The 20068-nt window shown below is 38.4% G+C and overlaps 2 protein-coding genes across 10 annotated transcripts in view; both read left to right on the forward strand.

Moving 5' to 3' along the window:
* Positions 1-3470, forward strand: part of phactr4b (phosphatase and actin regulator 4b) — a 52661-nt gene extending 49191 nt beyond the window's left edge. For all 9 annotated transcript variants that reach the window (XM_047361578.1, XM_047361580.1, XM_047361579.1 and 6 more), the window contains one exon: positions 1967-3470. In XM_047361578.1, the coding sequence (XP_047217534.1) occupies positions 1967-1982 (16 nt within the window). In that variant the 3' untranslated portion in view covers positions 1983-3470. The remainder of the gene's footprint in view (positions 1-1966) is intronic.
* A 2676-nt stretch (positions 3471-6146) lies between these two features.
* Positions 6147-14123, forward strand: rcc1 (regulator of chromosome condensation 1). The gene is made up of 10 exons (XM_047358067.1): positions 6147-6282; positions 7121-7220; positions 8742-8929; positions 9021-9200; positions 10821-10917; positions 11017-11139; positions 11251-11391; positions 11542-11661; positions 11814-11966; positions 13370-14123. Exons 2-10 carry the CDS (start codon positions 7139-7141, stop codon positions 13543-13545), a joined length of 1260 nt encoding a protein of 419 aa, XP_047214023.1. The 5' UTR covers positions 6147-6282; positions 7121-7138; the 3' UTR covers positions 13546-14123.
* Positions 14124-20068: the final 5945 nt, after the last annotated feature.

Raw genomic sequence — 20068 nt, forward strand, 5'->3', positions numbered from 1 at the left:
GTCAAGAGGAAGAGTGCAGAAGCCTAGAACCCATACTGCTTGAGGTCCAGGGTGAAGTTTCCATATTCAGTGATGGTTTGGTGAGCCATGCCATCTACTGATGTTTGTCTACTGTGTTTTATAAGGTCCAACGTCAGTCAGGACATCGTAGAGCATCATGCTTCCCTCAGCTAACAAGCTAAATGGAGATACTGATTTCATTTTCCAGGAGGGCTTTACAGCTGCCCACACAGCCAAAAGACCTATGGCTGGGTTAAGGACAGGTTTATTACTGCTCTTAATTAGCCAGAAAACTGGCCTGGCCTAAAGCCTATAGCTTAGCTTTTGAGTTATTGTCAAGTGAAAGATGAGAGACATCAGACCCAACAATGCAGATGAGCTGGATGCCTCTATTAAAGCAACCTGGGCGTCCTAGACACCTTCACAGAGCCACAGGCTGATCGCCTTAATGCCACACTGCACTGATACAGTAATTTATGGCAAAGAGGCCCCAACCAAGTATTGATTGCATATTGTGTACAGCACATAGACATATTTCTCCGTAAGCTAACAATTCTGCATTAAATCATTTTTTTTATTCGACTGGATGTAAAATTTACATTTTCTGAGACATCTAATTTTGTGTTTTCATTAGTTGGAAGACGTAATCATCAAAACTAAAATACATAAATTCTTAAATTATTTCATCCTGTGTATCATGAATCTATAAAATTGTTTCCTTTTTAAATTGAAATCAATGAGATTTTTTGAGATGCGCCTTTATTCATATTATAATACATATTATAATACTATGTGCATTATGAATATTTTATAATTCACATATCATTTTCAATTGACCATGAATGATTTCTTAATTTTTAAATTGCAGCAAACACGTGTGGTGTCAGGTCATACAAGTGTTTTTCTTTTAATTGCCTGATCATTAAAAGGATAAAGATCTAATATTGGAAAAAACAAAGGGTTTAAAAAAAAGCAAACCACAAAGGCTAGAATGTAAGTCTTTTACAGATTTGTCTTCCAAACTCATTTATCTTTTCATTCTTCTAGCAAAGTTAAGAAGACATACAGCACAGTTTGCCGTGGCTGTGACTCAAACCAGTCAACAGCCGCGTTGAGGGCAAAAGCCTCTCTTTACATAAGCAGCACGCTCCACCGCTGCGCCAGCAGAACACCCGGTATTCCCCTCTTGCCCATCTTCTTGTCAACTCTGACAAGCTTCTCTGGTAAAGAAAACATCCCCTCAGCACAATGCTACTATCACCATGATTAACCATGGGGATGGTGTGTTTAGTCTGATGTGCGGCTTTAGTTGTGCACCACATGTAGCAACACATTTTATAAGTAGTCCAAAAAGTTACATTTGGATCAGACTTGACCAGAGTGCTTTCTTTGACATGTTTGTTATGTTCCCTACATGGCTTGTGTCAAGCACCAAACTGGACTTACATTTCCTCTATGAAAGTCTTATTTGTGGAGTGCACAACAGATTCTCCTACCTGAACTGTGGACCTTTGCAGTTCTGCAGTTACAATGGGCCTCTTGGCTGCTTCTATATAAGTGCTTTCCTTCCCTAACTTGTCAGTTTAGGTGGGTAGAACAGCAGTTTTTATACTGGACTTCTTGGTGACTTTTGAAGGCAATTAGTGCCTCTTATTTAGCAGTATCTGAGTGAGGATAGCTTACTACAGATGCATACCACAGTATTCATTTATTTTGCACAACATGTAGAAAAGGTAACTTTCCTCCTACCTCGCAATCATATATTACCTTGTGACAGTCTATCAGAAAAATCTAATCAAAATACATAGAGGTTTGTGGTTGTAGTGTGACAAGACGTTTAAGGAGTGTTCAGGTCAATATTAGGGATTATACCAAAAACATACTAATTTGCTTCTGAAGGAATATGCACCATGATCAGTTGTAAAATGTGTTTTAATGCCTCATCGCATTTCTGTGTTTTACTTAGGTTTCATCGGCCTTAACATCCACGCTCTCGGATAATGAAGCACTTACGATTTCTGTGAAAAGAAGCAGCTCCGTGCTCAGATTGCCTATTTCCCCACTATGTCCAGACTTGGCTGTACTGTTTAATCAAGGAAGAGCCTTCCATCGCCGTCTCACTACATCGCTTTTTGCCTGACCCAAGGCGGTGGCGGGCGAGGTCCAGATGCAATATTTCTCCTAGACGACAGGGGGTGTGGGGGGTAGGAGGGGGAGAGTCCCAACATGCCAACAAGGGAGTGAGGCAGCAAAGGAGCTACACTACATGGCTTACTCTCACTCTGCTACTGTGTGTGGTATCCTTCAGGGACTTGGATCTAGTTAAAACCTTTAATGCGGCCTCATTCTGTGTTGCCTTTTTCTTTTTACTGTATATGGAAACACTTACTCATCTTAATAATGTAATAGCATACAATAAAAACTGTAATAATGATGAGGACCTATCATCCTTCACACAGTAATAATAAATAACGGTGACTGAAGGACCAGAATGTGAAGATTTGGACATTTTCCGCTTTAGGACTTGGCATCTCTGGGATATTGTGTTTTATATTGATTATGTACAGACTGCTGTTGTTATATCTTAGAATGCAAGTGGGGAAAGATGTTATGATAAAATATTATGTTATGCACAAGACGTTTTATTTTATAATTGTAATCACATTAGTAGTGAAAGCTTTTATTGGATCAATTTTTTAATTATTTGGCTTTGCCTGTATCTGTAGTTGTGATGTAAGGTGGACAATTTAGCATCAAACTAGCTGCAGAAAAAAAGTGCAGATCAGCGAGGCAGCCTGCATTTTTATGCCTGAAGGACTATAGGAAACAGAATGTTGCAATTCACTGCATGAGCCAACCGGACCTCCAGTGTCAATGAATCTGGAAGATCTATGTTCATTTATACTTTTTTATGAGTTTTTGTACTTCGTTTTAAAGGTCAAACAAGCAAGCAATGCATTCTGTAGCCGTTTTGAATAAGATCATTCTCATTGTGTCTGTAATAAGAGCTTAAATATAAGTTGCTGTGAGCGTAGATCAGGGATTTGTACAACACAGAAAAAAAAATCAGACAATGTATAAACGGTCAACAGGGAGTCAATTTTGGTTGGAGAATTTTGAAGCTACAGGTGTGTTTTATTGTACTTTTGTCTGGCCAGTAGCTTACAGGGTTCTCTATGCTGTGTACAGATTCATATAGGTTTAACTGATGCTTCTGTATATCTTGTCTTCCTTTCATTTGGAAATACATTATAAATATAAAGGTATTATAGGTTGCTATTTTTTTAAGTACAAAGCATTAGTTTGTGATTAAATGCTACAAGAATGGGAACATGAAGGCCTTTCTTTTTCTGTAAAAAAAAATAAGTTCAGTTTTAATTGGATGTTGAATTGAATGAGCCGATGAGTTTTCTTTTTAACTGTAAATAGTCACATCTGGATCTAAATAAATAATGCTATAATTCTCTGAACCTCCTCTGAAGTGAAGCAACCTTTATTGCATTTATATAAACTTGTTGATACAACCTTTAATTTGAGCACATCAATTTAGTGGGGAAAATGATCCTACATTAAGGAATCATTTCCTGCTGTCACCTTTGTTTTACACCAGACCCACCTGGAGTGTTTGTCACAGAAAGACTCAACCTTAGTGTCATCTGAAGGAAAGCACTCTGAATAAATATACTCAAATTAAAGATTCGTCATCATTGAGTGTGAGATTTTGCTGCTGCAAAGAAATACTATTTTCTTTGTAATTTCACGATTTTTACCAGAGGTACTAATAAAGTGTGGAGGGCGTTGTATTCTAATGGGTTATGTTTCTTTGTTTCAAATAAATGTAATATTTAGAAACATCTTATCACAGATTAGGTTTTAATCACTTTAAGAATGGAAATAGATTATTTTAAAATGCTGTAGAGTTTGTTATAATTAGTACTACTAATACTGATATAATTTAAACTTCATTTTATTTTAGTATAATGTCCAGAGCAGACCTGAGGCAAAGCAACATTCGAACTTAGATGATCTGGTATTTATATTACCAGAGTCATGTTTTAATGCTAATTTAATTTCTGTCACTTGTTTCTGAGCAGTGGGCCCTATTTCGAGCGCACTGTAGCTGTTTGTCAGAAGAGTAAAGAGAAAGTCTTTTTTTTTTTTATCTGGTTACTTGTGAACAAAGCAATAAACTTTGTTCCTTCTTCCTGACTCTTCTAGGTCTGTAATAATGGTCAGTTCTTTTTATACTCAGAAGTTTGATTTTGTGAGTTCTCATTTTGAAATAGAACAGGAATACCTCCCATATTTTATTTTATCTTTTTAACAACTGCTTCTATTTTACATGAATTGCTGAATCTGCTGCCTCCGCGACCCAGTCCCGGATAAAGCGGAAGACGACGAGTACGACTATTTATTACTCATGCAAAAACCAGATATCTTTTTTCTCAATTTCATTGTATTTGTGACATTGACAGTAAAGGATATTCAGATTCAATTTTGGCACTAGTGTCCTTTATTGTACAGTAATCAGACAGGAAAGAGATCTGAGATCAGACTTCTGAGACATATCGACTTGTTTAGCTGGAAGTGGGTCACCAATCTAAATTTCTGCTAAGGCCTTGTTCAACCTTGGGCCTGTTCTGCCATTATCATTGTGTTTATTTGCTGTGAAGTAAAACTTAGTATTTTTTTAAGAAGAGTGCTGTGTAAATGTATTTGTGACTTGAAAGATTTCTTTTGTCTTTGCTTTTTTCATTACACTTAAATATGTCAGAGCAGCAAACAGATTTTAAAATCAAAGTTAACCTGAGCAAGTACAAAACAGGCTTTTAAAATGAAGATTGAATTTATTACAAAAAATATCTACCCAAGCCAGTTGTGAAAAAGTAATTGTCAGTCTTCTTAAATCATAAATTAACTGTGAGTAAGCACAATTTTTGAAAAGCTAAGTACAGTTTCCCCATTGCCTGATTACTGCCGGACCTGTAGAATCAAAACATCACTTAAACAGAAACTGTCAACATGAAGTATTATACACTATAAATTCTTGTAAAGCAACAAATCATGTCCTGGTCTGAAGGCAATAAAGAACGGACAAGAAACATAGCTATTAACATCTTATCGGTCTGGCAAGAGTTACAGAGCCAGTTCGAATACCCATTATCACCAATGGAGAAAACAGAGGACATTGCTGAAGCTTCCCAGGAGTTGCTGACCTACCAAAATTACTCCAAGGGTTTTATTGATTATTCATCCAGGAGGTCACAAAGAAGCAGGAACATCTGCAGCACAGCAGGCCTTACCACCTAAGGCTGGTGGCCATCATGCAACAAGGAGTAAAAACTGGGCAAAAATGGTACACTTTCAGGGTGAAAAAAAAATGGTTGACCAAAGTAAGCACAAAGAATTGTCTGACTTTTGCCAAATAAACCTGTTTTTGTAAAGTATTCTGGGGACTGACAAAACCAAAGTGGAACCTTCTGAAAGATGTGCATCCTATGACATCTGGTGTAAAAGTGAAACAGCAGTTCAAAGAAAGAACATCATTGCAACAGTCCACCATGGTGGTGGTAGTGTGATGGTCTGGGGCTGCTGATGGGACCATGAATTGAGTGATCAGCTGCATGCTTTGGACAATGATCCAAAGGAAACAAGCAAGTCCACCTCTGAATGACTTGCAGAAAAAGTATATTGATGCTCTGACACTACAGGCTCTTCGTGCTCAAAAACATTCCAGTGCTGCTGATTTAAAACAATTCAGAAAAGGAGAGTGGTCCCAAATTCCTTTTGTAAACTACTCAGTTATCAGTCAGTTATTGAGAACACATTGTGGCAGTTATAACCAAGGCTGACATAACCACCTATTAGGTTTAGAGGAGTATTACTTTTTTCACATTGGGCTGGGTTGGTTTGCATAGTTTTTTTCACTTAATTAACTAAATCATCTCTTCAAAGGTGCATTTTGTATTTGAACGGCTATATTTGATGCAAAATGTGTTTGAACATCTAAAATATTTAATTTTGACCAAAAATTCAAAATAAAACAAAACATGAAAGGAGGCAAGTGTTTTCATGTCGGGGTCAATTTTTGTATTTTTCAACCAGCCTTTGTTCCTGCTGTGAATGTGGTGAGTCGGTACCTGGTTGGCCACTTCAAAGTGTCGCTGCCTCTTTAAGAAAACGTGCCTCCGTAAAGGACGTACGTGACGTGTGTATTCCGCGTGTAAAAACCGGGAACAGGTTGCGTACGTTCACCTCTGCAAACTGTTCACAAGTTTTAAGGTCAGTAAATGATTTATCCAATACTCGTCAAGATAGAGCTAACAACAAACAAATAAACCCTACATTACTAATGTGTGGGTCTGGAAGTTATCTTGTTACCGCTCTTCATTCATTACCGAGTGTGATGCTAACGGGGAGCTAGCTGGCGGTGGCTTCTGGATACTTAACACAGTTTCACATTTATTTTAAACAGATAGCTCACTAATGTACACGTAATAACAGTTGTTTTAATTGCTCATTTAACTGGTAAACTCGACTATAGCTGTGTTTTATTCGATATAATCATACATTTCTATCAGATTAGCTAACTTTAGCCAGCACACATGTGGAAAGTGTTGGGTCATGCAGATGAATTTAAGCTGTCCGGGTATGCTAAATGGTAACGTAGACTGACAAATAGTCATGTGTGTAAATTGAATAATCGTGATCATTTGGGTATAACGTAGCCCAGACTATGGCAAACATTGTGGTTCACTATACATGCTTATGTTGAACGGTACAGCTGTTCACTGTAAAATGACCTACAGCTGTTCACCTCCATCAGCTACTGGTCAATGGAGTAAAGGCTGTTTGTGTCTGTTGTCCGTCTGCAGGACTGTCTCTGAGTTAGGTTTTATACTACCAGACTTTAGTCTTCTCATTAAGTCATAAACTTTTAAGGATTATATGTGATTGAAGGCATGTTCAGATTGTCTGCACGTTTATTTCGTGTGACCTCGATTATGGTACTTTCTAGGATACTTCATTATATTGTTAAACTAATAACTTTGTCTGGTATAGAAACTAAAATGAAAATCCTGGCCAATTCTGTTTTTCACCAGCCTTTTGTTTTACATAGTTTGAATGAATTGGTGCCATGCCTGCTAAAAAGACCACCACCACCAAGAGGAAGTCTGCAGCCATTGCTGAAGATGCAGAAGAGTCCAAGAAAATAAAAGGTAATTCATATAATTAAGAACTATGTTGGTTTTATATGAGTTATTTGAGAAGCTTGGAAAAATGTTTCAAGACTACATTCCATGGGACAGTGTATTTTGTATTTCTTCATTATTGGCAAAAAAGAGCTTTTGACTATAGATGCGTCATGTTTCGACTGGCTGAAGCAGAGTTGTAGTTTTTCTTTGAGATCTGGCTGATTCCAAGTTCTTTTTTAAGGGTAATGACATACAAAAACTAATTTGTTCATTTTTGATAAAAACTAACTATGAAAAGACAAAAAATGTAATGTTCTTCTGGTCCCTTAAATCCAAGAAAGAAAGAGGGGGTCACAATATTATCCACATTTATGGATCAGAGCAAATATTCCTTACATTTTATGAGTTTTATATTATTTATTTTCGCTAAACTCAAAACAAAATGCATGAAGAACAGCCTTAACCGTTTTGCAAATTGAATAAAGTGGGAATTTACATTTTTTTGATGTATTAAAGAACAAAAAGAAAATGAAACTTTTCAGTATTTGACCTGCTGATCAATGACTAGAGAATTGGCCATGCACCACTGCTTTCTACCCTTATTGCAGTGCATCATACCACTACAGTTTAAACTAGGTCCTTCAACCCTTTTTTTATACATTGATACATTGTGGATTGGACTCCCTGACACAACTCGCCATGAGCAGTTCTGACATTTACTGCTGTATCAAAAGTGTTTATCTTATCACTTCAAGAGCAACCTTGTTTCCAGCCACGCATTTATGCTTTCTTCTGTACTACGCAATCTTCTTTCTTGGAGTGTTTGACAAACCAATTTAAAAATCACTGTTTTCCCTAGAATTTGGGCCTCGGGTGGGATGTACCGTCGTGCACCTGAAACACGCGGATATAGCGCTAGGTAAATTAGACTTTTGGCCCATACAAGCTTCCATGCAACGGTTTAAACCACCGCAGTTGATTACTCTTTTCTTCTCTGCTCCGCGCTCTCCACTGTTATTTAGAAAATAAAATGGAAAAACAATTAACTTTACTGTCGGAAGAAGGGGGTCCGCCCGTCCTCTCCATGAAAACTACCAGGGGAACCCTGACATTTCTCCATGTTCTCCCTCTACCTTCTCCTCGTGTGTGCATTTGCACGGCACAGCTTTACATCAAGGCTTAAACTGGCGTGTTCCTCCACCATCAGCTGGAAATAGTATGATCCTTCTCCTGCTGTGGTAAATTGATAACTTGTGAACACGTACAGATGTTTAATAATTTACTACATGTCGTGATTTTCTTGAATAAGGGTTGGGGAAATGCTGAAAGCTGAAAATTATACTAGTTAAGAAAATGGGACAATCTTGTCTGCTTTTTATTTTTTTATTTTCTTTTGAGCAGCCTGCCTTAGCAAAGCTATCCACCCTTGCACCTCTAATGGAGCAAGGCTCTTGTGATGTCAGTCCATTTCCTATAAGGAGATTAAATAATTGTTTATGTTTCTATTTGTGTGTGTGTGTGTGTGTGTGTGTGTGTGTGTTACAGTTTCGCACAGGAGCCATTGTAAAGAGGCGGGCCAGGTTCTAGTTTTGGGCCAAGGTGATGTAGGACAGCTGGGCTTAGGTGAGGACATCACTGAGAGGAAGAAGCCAGCCCTGCTTTCATTACCAGAGAAGGTCGTGCAGGTGGTGGCAGGAGGCATGCACACAGTGTGTCTCAGTGAAACTGGTCATGTGAGTCAACATTTATCTTTTTTCTTTTGGTAAAGGTTGCATTTAAAAAAAAGTCATATTTCTCAAGTAAAAATGTATTGGCCGTATTCAGGTCTACACATTTGGCTGCAACGATGAAGGGGCTTTGGGTCGGGACACGACAGAAGAAGGGTCCGAGATGGTTCCTGCAAAGGTGGAGCTGAGTGAGAAGGTTGTCCAGGTATCTGCAGGGGACAGCCACACTGCTGCCCTTACAGAGGATGGATCAGTCTATATCTGGGGCTCCTTTAGGGTTGGTTTGTTTTTTCTTATATGTTTTGAAACCTGCTTGTGTTGCAAATTTGCTCGTTATATAGTTATATGTCAAAGATGTTTACTTTGGGCACTTTTTTCGGCTTGGATGATGTTAACAAATTAAAATGCATTGTAAAATGAAGGGGCAATGTAGACACCTGTTCTATAATCAATAGCAGCATTAGGTTAAAACAATAGAAATATTGCTTTTTCTGAATTTATGATCTTGGAAAGTTTAAAGAAGGCAACAACGCTGATGTTTTGGGTCACTTGATTATTGATAACCAATGCATGTTTAAAAGGGGACATATGCTTTTAAGTCCATCCTTTACTCCCTTAAATCATTCAGTCAATATAAAATGGAACAGCAATGCTTTGGTCTGAATTCCTTGTTATTGTAGCTCCACAGGCTCCTATTTTAGCCCTGTTCTGAGGTTCGTTTTGGTGCTGTCTCTTTAAATGTTATTGAGGCACTTCCCAATCCGCCTCCTCGAGGTAAAAGAGTGTTCCACTTAAACCCATTCGGCCATATTTATAGTTTGATTACAGAGATACAATTATCCAGCGGCGCAGAAACAAAACAAAATGGCAAAAACAAATCAAAACTGTTTATATAATAATATTCAAAATACGCGGTACGGTTCTGTCCTGTAGAAGCTACAGCACTAACATAAGCAGACGACACGATGCTGCTGCTATCAAAACTATGGCCAGGGCGCCATATCATCACATAATAAATTCATGTCTAAAGTAAAGCTTGTTGTCGTTTTAGCGTTATTTGCAGTTTACCGCTTTGCTGTGTCCGTCGTTTCCATAACAAAAGGAAAGTGAACCCTTAATCAGATGAAGTCTTTCACCAAATCCTTCTTGAAACAGGTGGAGGTTGATGAAGAACTCCTCCTTGAAGTGGAGGAAATAGGAATTTCCCCACTGATGTGGGTAGATTATCATGAAAAATAAAATGTAACCAGACACTTTGAAGAGGTTCTGATGCTGGGGGACAGTGTAATGTGTGTGGGTTAATGCACCCAACAACCGAACATTTGGACTTATCCGCTTTCAGCGTCTGCATACTTGAGCTTGGACTACAAAATCGTAGCAAAAAGTAAAAATGGCGGATACGTGAAATTGGTTAGTGGAAGTCCATGACTTGTTTAGCTGTTGTGCAGCAAATACTGTGACATAACGGTTCAAAAAAACATAACAGAGAATCAAGAAAACTGAACAGATTAAAAAATATGACCCAAATATAATATAAAGATATCTACACAGCACCTGGAGAGACTAAATTAAACTTTTCTACACAACTACAGCCTCCCAAGTCCACAAAAAATTCATTTAAGAACTAAAAAAGTGGATTTTTGCATGATACGTCCCCTTTAATGAGGCTTACCTGTTTAATTTGACAAAAAAATTTTTCAAACATATCTCTGTTCTGTGCTATTATTGCTGAACTGTAATATTTCAGTGTCTGCATTTTGGTTCCACCCATGTTCTGCTCTTTAAAAAGCTTAGTGTTATGTTCTGCTTCTGACAATAATTTTCTCCTCTATTTTCTACTTTTTTTTTTTTATGTACTTGTGTTCAATCCATGGTTTTATTTATTTATTTTTTCCAGGACAACAATGGTGTTATTGGTCTTCTGGAGGCCATGAAAACGTGTCCTGTCCCAGTAAAAATCCCCCTCACAGAATCTGTTGTGAAAATTGCCTCAGGTATGCGAGACTTTGTGTCTCCGTCATATTGTCTTATATTTTCACTGCATAACCCAAGGGGTTTGTTTGTCTTTAAAACAACTGTATATGCAATAATAGGCAACGATCATGTGGTGCTACTGACACTGGATGGGAACCTTTACACATTGGGTTCTGCAGAGCAGGGACAGCTGGGAAGAGTACCAGAACATTTTTCAAACAGAGGAGGCAGGAAAGGCCTAGGTGGGTAACTTTTTGTTTTCTCTCCCTCTGCTTCTTGTTGTGAAACACACAGTTTTATACGATGGTAAAATCTTATTCTGATGTTGCTCATTTTTCTTCTTGGTCTGCCAGAGCGACTGCTGGTCCCGCAGATGGTGAAACTTAAAGGGAAAGTTCACTTCACTGATGCATTCTGTGGAGCGTATTTTACCTTTGCTGTGTCTGAAGAAGGATACGTGTATGGATTCGGTCTCTCAAACTACCATCAGCTGGGTAAGAGTGGCTTTTTGGTGTTTATTTCTTGACATTGTAAGTATCATTGACTGTGTAATAGTCAGCACCATTTGCTGAACTAATTCACTTTGACAGTGTAAGATGTTAGTACTTGCATTTGCAATAAATGCTTACATTTTTCTGCACCAGGCACTAAAAGCACCAAGATGTGTTTTGTCCCTGTAAAATTGACATGCTTCAAGAACTCCACCACTGCCTGGGTGGACTTTTCTGGAGGACAACATCACACTCTTTGCCTCGATGCTGAAGGTAAGAGAAGACCACAGCTGATTCAAGCCTACAGACTTTGATTATTAATACTAAAATATAAATCGGCTCTGAATACTATTAAAGACAATGGTACAATTGTTAGATTAAATATAAACAAGAAGCAAACGTTTTTATTTTCCTTTTAATTTTAGGGCAGGTTTATAGCCTGGGTAGAGCAGAGTACGGTCGCCTAGGTCTTGGTCAAGGAGCTGAAGAGAAGAGTGAGCCTGCGCCTGTGACGGGGATGGAGCCGGCCAAAGGAGTGTCCTGTGGAGCTTCTGTCAGCTACGCAGTTACCAGAGCAGGTGAGACAAACTGAAGGAGGTTTCTGAGTTTCTCGTGTGTATTTCGTTAAGAGTTCCCCAGGATCTGATACATCTTGACTAATACAAGTTCAGGTGTTCTTTTGACGTCTGATATTTACGGACTATACTTATGTGACGAAACTTTGGTCGTAATAGAAGGAGGTGCTGCAGGTCCCGTGATTAAGAAAGTTGTGTAGAATCCAACAATAGCTGAGTTTTACTAAAATTCAAGGACATTAAAGCATATGCTGTTAATTGATGCACTAACACACCACAGTCAGTTTTTAGTGTTTTTTTTTTACATTTAAAATGACATTTCAGAATATCTGAAGTTCGGTTCTGTTAAAACATTGTACTTGATACCCTTCCTGCAGTAGATAGATGTCCTTGTTTCTTCATTTAGTATTAATTCAGTAATTGCTTTGTTATATTTAGAAATGTAAATGTATGGCAGCTGTCATAGAACTAATGGTGGAAAAGTGGCTTCAACAGCAAAATTAATAATCTATACTGTTAGTTCTTAGGGTTCCCAGGCTTGATCAATTAGAGCTTGGTAAATAGGACAATTAATTTCTAAGAAAAAAACAACACAGTAATTAGCATTTCCTGCTGGCTGACTAATTGGTGCATCAGAGAAAAGATCTACAAGTCTCTACGCTCCATTATAGTCAATCAGACTGACCCCTTCTTATCTCATTGGCTTTCTGACCAGCCATGTCTACTGTAGTTTATCTATAGATATTTTATTTGGAGAAACTGCTAAAGCTTTGACATCCCCTCAGTCACAGATGGCTCTTGTTCTTGTCCTTCACCTCTTCCAGATTACAGCCTCCACATTCAGTGGACAAAACTCTACTGAATGCGTTGTTGCTATGACATCACTAACAGTTGGACTATGTTTTTCATGCTTTAACGTGAATATTTCTCTATAGTTTTGTGAATTTTATAGTTTCTGTAAATTTGTCATTTTGTTCATCTTTAGAACTTGATGCCGTTTGAAATAAAAGTAGAGGATGTTTTCAATTTAAAAAATGTTTCTCTTCAAAGTTTGTGTTCCTGTTGCAGAAAGGTTTCTGTGTGGAAGTAATTATCCACACTGCTCAGCTTTGTTTTTCTAATAAACCAGTAAATCCTTCGCAGTGCTGCTCTGGTGTTCCTGAGTAAAGAGGAGCGTGAAACAAAGTTTTGCTGAAGCTACAAAGTGTAAAATCATCTTTTGATTTAAAAATGTAATGACCTAAGATGGACAGTCTTCCTCTTGTGTTTTACCCTCAAACTTTGGTCAAATTTGGTTTTGTTGGGTTTTCATAAATCAGCGAGCAGATTTCATTATTCTGCACTTGACTGCAAGTTGTAATTTTCTAGTTGAGTTCTCACTGCCGGCTTTGCTCCACACACTCCAGGATCTGTGTATGCCTGGGGCATGGGAACCAACCTGCAGCTCGGCACAGGAGAGGAAGAAGACGAATGGAGCCCAGTAAAGATGACAGGAAAGCAGCTGGAGAACCGTGAAGTTCTGCTGGCGTCCAGCGGAGGGCAGCACACAGTCTTACTGGTTAAAGACAAACAGGAGAGCTGATGTTCTTATTGTGATACAATGATGGGGATAGTTATCAGTTTTGATGTGGGAGGCTATGTTCAGGATGCTGAGATTTGATATTCAGGAACCTTTTTACGTTTCTCTGTGCTGAGAGAGTGACGTTCAGGACACAGAGGAGAGTTGAGGCCTGGCTTCTTTTAGCAGAGCTGTTTGTTCTTAACGTGGCTAAAATGTTCCTGAAGTTTCTGGTTGATCATGTAAAGTGAGAGACTATTTTTTTAAATGTTCTTTTTTTTGTTCCCTTTTAAATTCTCAACAAATCATTTTGTATGACTAAAAGTATTTAGTGTGTTTATGAAAGTAACTGCATGTTTAAAATGGAAATGAGAAGCAGTTTGATAACGTCTCTGAATGCTAGTCTTTTAAAGTATCTTCTTTAAGCAATAATCTGGTTGTGGTTCAGACATGGGATTCCTATGCTGAGTTTAAGATGTGTAACTACTGTTCACTTCAGTGTACACAGTTGTTGTGACTGTTTGGAAATGCAATAACACCTTCTGGATCCTGCATTTTGTTGCCTCTCCTGACAATAAAGGTGATTATTTTTTTAAGACCTGTTTTTGACTTGCAGCAGGTGATTTTGGAAACATTTTGATAAATTAGGCTTTTAAGTTACACATACTATTATATTTAAGCTTTACAGTACATAGTATTAAATAAATTCTTTAGTTAAATGATTTGATAAGGCAAGATATTAAAATATACAACTAAAAGAATGTTTGATATTCAAACTTCTGATCATTGTGATAAAAACTTACAAACAAAAACAAGCTACTGACCCACACAGGAAAATCTACAGATAAGGTTTGGAGTTTCAATTTATAATATTTTACATTTAGTCAAAAATAAAACGGCTTATTTCTAATGCTAGATTAGGTACATTTTATATTTTTACTATATTCCTGTGTAGAAATATTGATAAATTAAGCATTTTACTCAATACAACAAAAACAAGTTTTCTAATCAAATGGTCAGGTACCAGTGTTGTTCATTAAGACCACGTCAATTAAACTCAGATTTGTTTTTACAAATATTTGTTGTTTTTAATCTTAACCAGATTCTAAATTAAGACTTAATTTGCATAGGACACACACATAACACATTTAGGTATGCTGAATGCAAATTAACAAAATTTGGCATCTCACCAATTGATGGGAGAAAAATGCTTTCACTCTCAATTTTTGCATGCGTTTCATATGCATTAAAAGGCATTTGTGATATATGAAGGCCACCCTGGTGGTGTGGTTTGAGGTAAAAGTGCTACAACACTGCTTTTTTTTTTCATCTAGCAAGTATCTTTATGCTTTTAAAGCTAAACTAGTCTTGAGCCATCCGTCGCTTAGGGCTGACTGAATAGGCGATTTGCATCATTAGTTAAAATTTCTCTAGAAACACAATGTGAGTATACCATTGGGTCCTCTCAGGGTGCGTTTGCCCTTCACCGATTTATCCCCCATTTCGTCCCTTCCTACCCCTGCAAGCCATTCCACACCCATAATGATCCTTAGGCCTCACATTTTAATTGACTATCTTATCTGAAAAGTCTGTTTTCCGTTTATTTAGGTTCAGCTGACTTTTATAAAATATGGCTCATTAACTCTGACCTCCTAGTAGATATTAATTTTCCTTCAGTAGAATATGAATAGAACATAAAAAATTGCTTGGTTGTTAGGTATGAAACGCTCTGCTGGCTGGTATGAATTGATGTGTGGGCAGATTGAGCATCCTGCAGTAGATGAAAAAGTACAAAACCATCAAAACTGTAAATGTATGAAATGATCGACACTGACCCTGTCCTGTGGGTCCGGTTGCATCACAGTCTCAGGGCAGCTTTACTCTACTAAAGGAGAGAATGCTATATTCCTCCTCCTACATAATGGACTAATAAAAGCATGATACCTTGTACAGGTCCTTCTCAAAAAATTAGCATATTGTGATAAAGTTCATTATTTTCCATAATGTCATGATGAAAATTTAACATTCATATATTTTAGATTCATTGCACACTAACTGAAATATTTCAGGTCTTTTATTGTCTTAATACGGATGATTTTGGCATACAGCTCATGAAAACCCCAAATTCCTATCTCACAAAATTAGCATATTTCATCCGACCAATAAAAGAAAAGTGTTTTTAATACAAAAAGCGTCAACCTTCAAATAATCATGTACAGTTATGCACTCAATACTTGGTCGGGAATCCTTTTGCAGAAATGACTGCTTCAATGCGGCGTGGCATGGAGGCAATCAGCCTGTGGCACTGCTGAGGTCTTATGGAGGCCCAGGATGCGTCGATAGCGGCCTTTAGCTCATCCAGAGTGTTGGGTCTTGAGTCTCTCAACGTTCTCTTCACAATATCCCACAGATTCTCTATGGGGTTCAGGTCAGGAGAGTTGGCAGGCCAATGGAGCACAGTGATACCATGGTCAGTAAACCATTTACCAGTGGTTTTGGCACTGTGAGCAGGTGCCAGGTCGTGCTGAAAAATGAAATCTTCATCTCCATAAAGCTTTTCAGCAGATGGAAGCATGAAGTGCTCCAAAATCTCCTGATAGCTAGCTGCATTGACCCTGCCCTTGATAAAACACAGTGGACCAACACCAGCAGCTGACACGGCACCCCAGACCATCACTGACTGTGGGTACTTGACACTGGACTTCTGGCATTTTGGCATTTCCTTCTCCCCAGTCTTCCTCCAGACTCTGGCACCTTGATTTCCGAATGACATGCAGAATTTGCTTTCATCCGAAAAAAGTACTTTGGACCACTGAGCAACAGTCCAGTGCTGCTTCTCTGTAGCCCAGGTCTGGCGCTTCTGCCGCTGTTTCTGGTTCAAAAGTGGCTTGACCTGGGGAATGCGGCACCTGTAGCCCATTTCCTGCACACGCCTGTACACGGTGGCTCTGGATGTTTCTACTCCAGACTCAGTCCACTGCTTCCGCAGGTCCCCCAAGGTCTGGAATCGGCCCTCCTCCACAATCTTCCTCAGGGTCCGATCACCTCTTCTCGTTGTGCAGCGTTTTCTGCCACACTTTTTCCTTCCCACAGACTTCCCACTGAGGTGCCTTAATACAGCACTCTGGGAACAGCCTATTCGTTCAGAAATGTCTTTCTGTGTCTTACCCTCTTGCTTGAGGGTGTCAATAGTGGCCTTCTGGACAGCAGTCAGGTCGGCAGTCTTACCCATGATTGGGGTTTTGAGTGATGAACCAGGCTGGGAGTTTTAAAGGCCTCAGGAATCTTTTGCAGGTGTTTAGAGTTAACTCGTTGATTCAGATGATTAGGTTCATAGCTCATTTAGAGACCCTTTTAATGATATGCTAATTTTGTGAGATAGGAATTTTGGGTTTTCATGAGCTGTATGCCAAAATCATCCGTATTAAGACAATAAAAGACCTGAAATATTTCAGTTAGTGTGCAATGAATCTAAAATATATGAATGTTAAATTTTCATCATGACATTATGGAAAATAATTAACTTTATCACAATATGCTAATATTTTGAGAAGGACCTGTATAGTTTAGACAGAAACTATCCGGGGCCACAACAGTTACAGAAATATAAAGATGACCAAGGAAATTGAGAAAGTGTGGGGAAAAATAAGGACAGCCAGAAGAAGGACGGAATTAAGATACGATTTAATGAATTAACTGTCAACAGCATTCAGAGACATAAAAGTAGCAAATATAAATCAAACTTTTCCAGCTGCTGATGTAAGTTTGCTGACTTGATCAATGCATAGGGAGGCAGATATGTAGCGTCTCATGACTGAAGGTTGGGAGAAGAAAACTCAGGATGGGGGAAGGTTCTAACTGAAGAGGTATGTTATCCATCTGTCTTTGTATCCTCCTTTGTATTTGTTATAATATGAAAATGGACAGTGCTAGCATTAATCTGACTGATATAGTACTGGGCATTTTTTGTAGTGTCTTTTGCTGTGAATACTCCTAGGACCACAAACTGAGATGAACTGAGCTGGGTTTAATGGGTCTTTTTGAAAGGGTAATGGAGAAATAAGATGAGTGGGACAAGGAGTGGTAGGGAAAGATTATGATGATAGCGGGTAGGAGGAGGAGGAGCAGGGTTGGTGGAAAATAAGGGAATGGGGTCAGGGGGGGTGCAAAACCAATGATGAAAAGTGTTCTGAATGGATGTGCTAGTTATAAAAAGGTGTGCTTGAAAGGCAGATTTATGAGAAAGTATACATCTGGGAAAGGATTTAAGAACATTTCTGGAGTTTCTATCCAATCCCACTAGATTAAAAAGATGAAGAGCCTTTTTCAGGCAGGCTAATGACACAGTTAACAGACTCCAAGTGTTTACTGAAAGATATAAGAACCTCAGAGAAAAACAGCTGCCAGGGCATCAGATTAGCATTCAGGCCTTTGACCAGATGGAAACCATTGCTGGCTTAAAGGCATATAATGGCAAATTAGCCATTGATCTCAAATCATAAAATGCAAGCTTTTCAGGTGGACCCTAAAAAATGTATATAGTCAGAATATTCAACTTTTTAACCAACAAACCAGACTCTAAGCATCACCTCACTGAGACCGTCCCTGTGGAAGATGCTTTGATGTTTTGCTGTCAGATCAGCTTGAAAACAGCTTAGAAAGCTTGATAGAAAGCATGCATTCAAATAATACAGAGAAAAGTCTCTGTAAGGGCTTTAAAAGTTAAATGTGGATGGAAGAATTAGGGTCTGCATGGTGGTTTCGTTGGTAGAACTGTTGCCTTGCAGCAAGAAGGTCCTGGGTTCAAATCCTGGCCAAGGGGTTTTTCTACATGGAGATTGCATGTTCTCCCTCTGCATGTGTAGGTTCTCTCCGGGTACTCTGGCTTCCTCCCACAGTCTAAAAAACATGTATGTTAGGTTAAGTGGTCTCTCTCAATTGCCCTTAGGTGTGTGTACATGGTTGTGTCTCTGAGTTGCCCTGCCGTAGACTGGCAATCTGTCCAGGGTGTACCTTTCTCTTGCCTGTAGACCACTGGAGATAGGCACCAGCTCCCCTGTGACTCTGTACAGAAGGTCTGGGTATAGAAAATGGATGGATGGAAGTTTCGGTCATTTATTATTTATTAAATCACCAACAGTCCAAGCCTTTTCTTTACACTTTCCTCGTGCACTTTAAGTGGTCTTTAACTTACCATTAGAATAAAACCTACATCAGTGCTTAATAGAGCCATTACTGGCTAGACACAGTCCTGTTGAGCCTTTGAAAAGAAAAATGTAAATCATGTACCCTGAATGCTCAGGAGTTTGCCTCTGAGTCACTTTATGGCAATTATGAATGGAAACAACACATTCCAGACAAATGTGATCATTAATTTAAATCGACAGAAGGCTTAAAGGATTACATGCATCAAAACTAAAGTCTCCTTTGTGAAGGTGAAATGCATGCATACCTATTGGCCTCATCTTCCTTTCATTTGACCAAATAGACTGAGGATGCACTGTTGGGCCTAAGTCCTCATGGCAAAAGGTTGATCAGAAAGCTTTGATACGGTAATATAGCATTCATCAGCACCGGTTTGAGTGCACCGTTTGTTTCATTGCATGCTGCTGTTCTCTGATGGGGAAGAGATGTCAGAAAAGCATTTCGGTTCAAGTTGCACTAAAGATTGGGATGCTTGCACAACTGAAGTTTTAAAACATTTTATCAATGTCTAGTATTTTGCTTCCTTGTATGTGGAATTGCTGCAGTTTTCTTTTAATGTGGTTTGGTAGTCAAAGACCTTGAGCACATCTCTCACATACATTACATTTTCTGTACATACTTTTACTGCAGGATTTTCCCCTTGGAATGCAATTTTAGCTCATTATCTTTCAGTTTGAATGGTAGAATGTTTTAATTTTTTTTTTTTTTTTGGTGATAAACCTTTTTTTTCCATCCCACGTAAATGTTCAGAAGCTGCGCCTCCAGGTCCTCCATTCTTTGTGTGTAACTTGTAGCTAATGAATCACAAGGCTGGTTAATTAACATTAATTATCATGACAGTTAAAATTATATTGCATAAAGTTCTTCAAGGTTCTGCTTTTTGCAAAAGTATTTGTTCCCCTTTGAATTTCTTTGTCCCTTTTTCTAACATCAGGACCATAAATATTTTCTAGATTTTATGTTTGACACATAAAAACAAAGTGGCACATGATTGCAAAGTGGAAGTAAAAGGGTGCATGGTTTCCAATTTCAGTTTTTTGTACAAATGAAAATATGAGGCATGTATTTTTAATCTGGCTCATTTACTCTGATACCCCTAAATAAAATTAAGTGCAACCAGTTGCTTTCAGAAGTCACATACTAAGTAATACTTAGAAATAGAGTCAGAGATGAAAATTATTGCATGCCATTCTATTCAGCCCCCCTGAGTCTAATACTTTGTAAAACCACCTTTAATTACAGCTGCAAGTCTTTTCAGGTATGTTTCCACCAGCCTTGCTCCTCTAGAGACAAACCTTTTTGTACATTTGTCTATGCAAATTAGATGAAACGTGGTCAGAGT

This window comes from Girardinichthys multiradiatus, chromosome 3 (genome assembly GCF_021462225.1).
Source record: "Girardinichthys multiradiatus isolate DD_20200921_A chromosome 3, DD_fGirMul_XY1, whole genome shotgun sequence".
NCBI lineage: Eukaryota > Metazoa > Chordata > Actinopteri > Cyprinodontiformes > Goodeidae > Girardinichthys > Girardinichthys multiradiatus.

Bases quoted from the DNA above. Each gene is read 5' to 3' on its own strand.
- rcc1 (XM_047358067.1), top strand. From the start codon at position 7,139: ATGCCTGCTAAAAAGACCACCACCACCAAGAGGAAGTCTGCAGCCATT. The intron at 8,930-9,020 runs GTGAGTCAACAT...GGCCGTATTCAG, and splicing joins GTCTCAGTGAAACTGGTCAT to GTCTACACATTTGGCTGCAA. The intron at 9,201-10,820 runs GTTGGTTTGTTT...TATTTTTTCCAG, and splicing joins ATATCTGGGGCTCCTTTAGG to GACAACAATGGTGTTATTGG.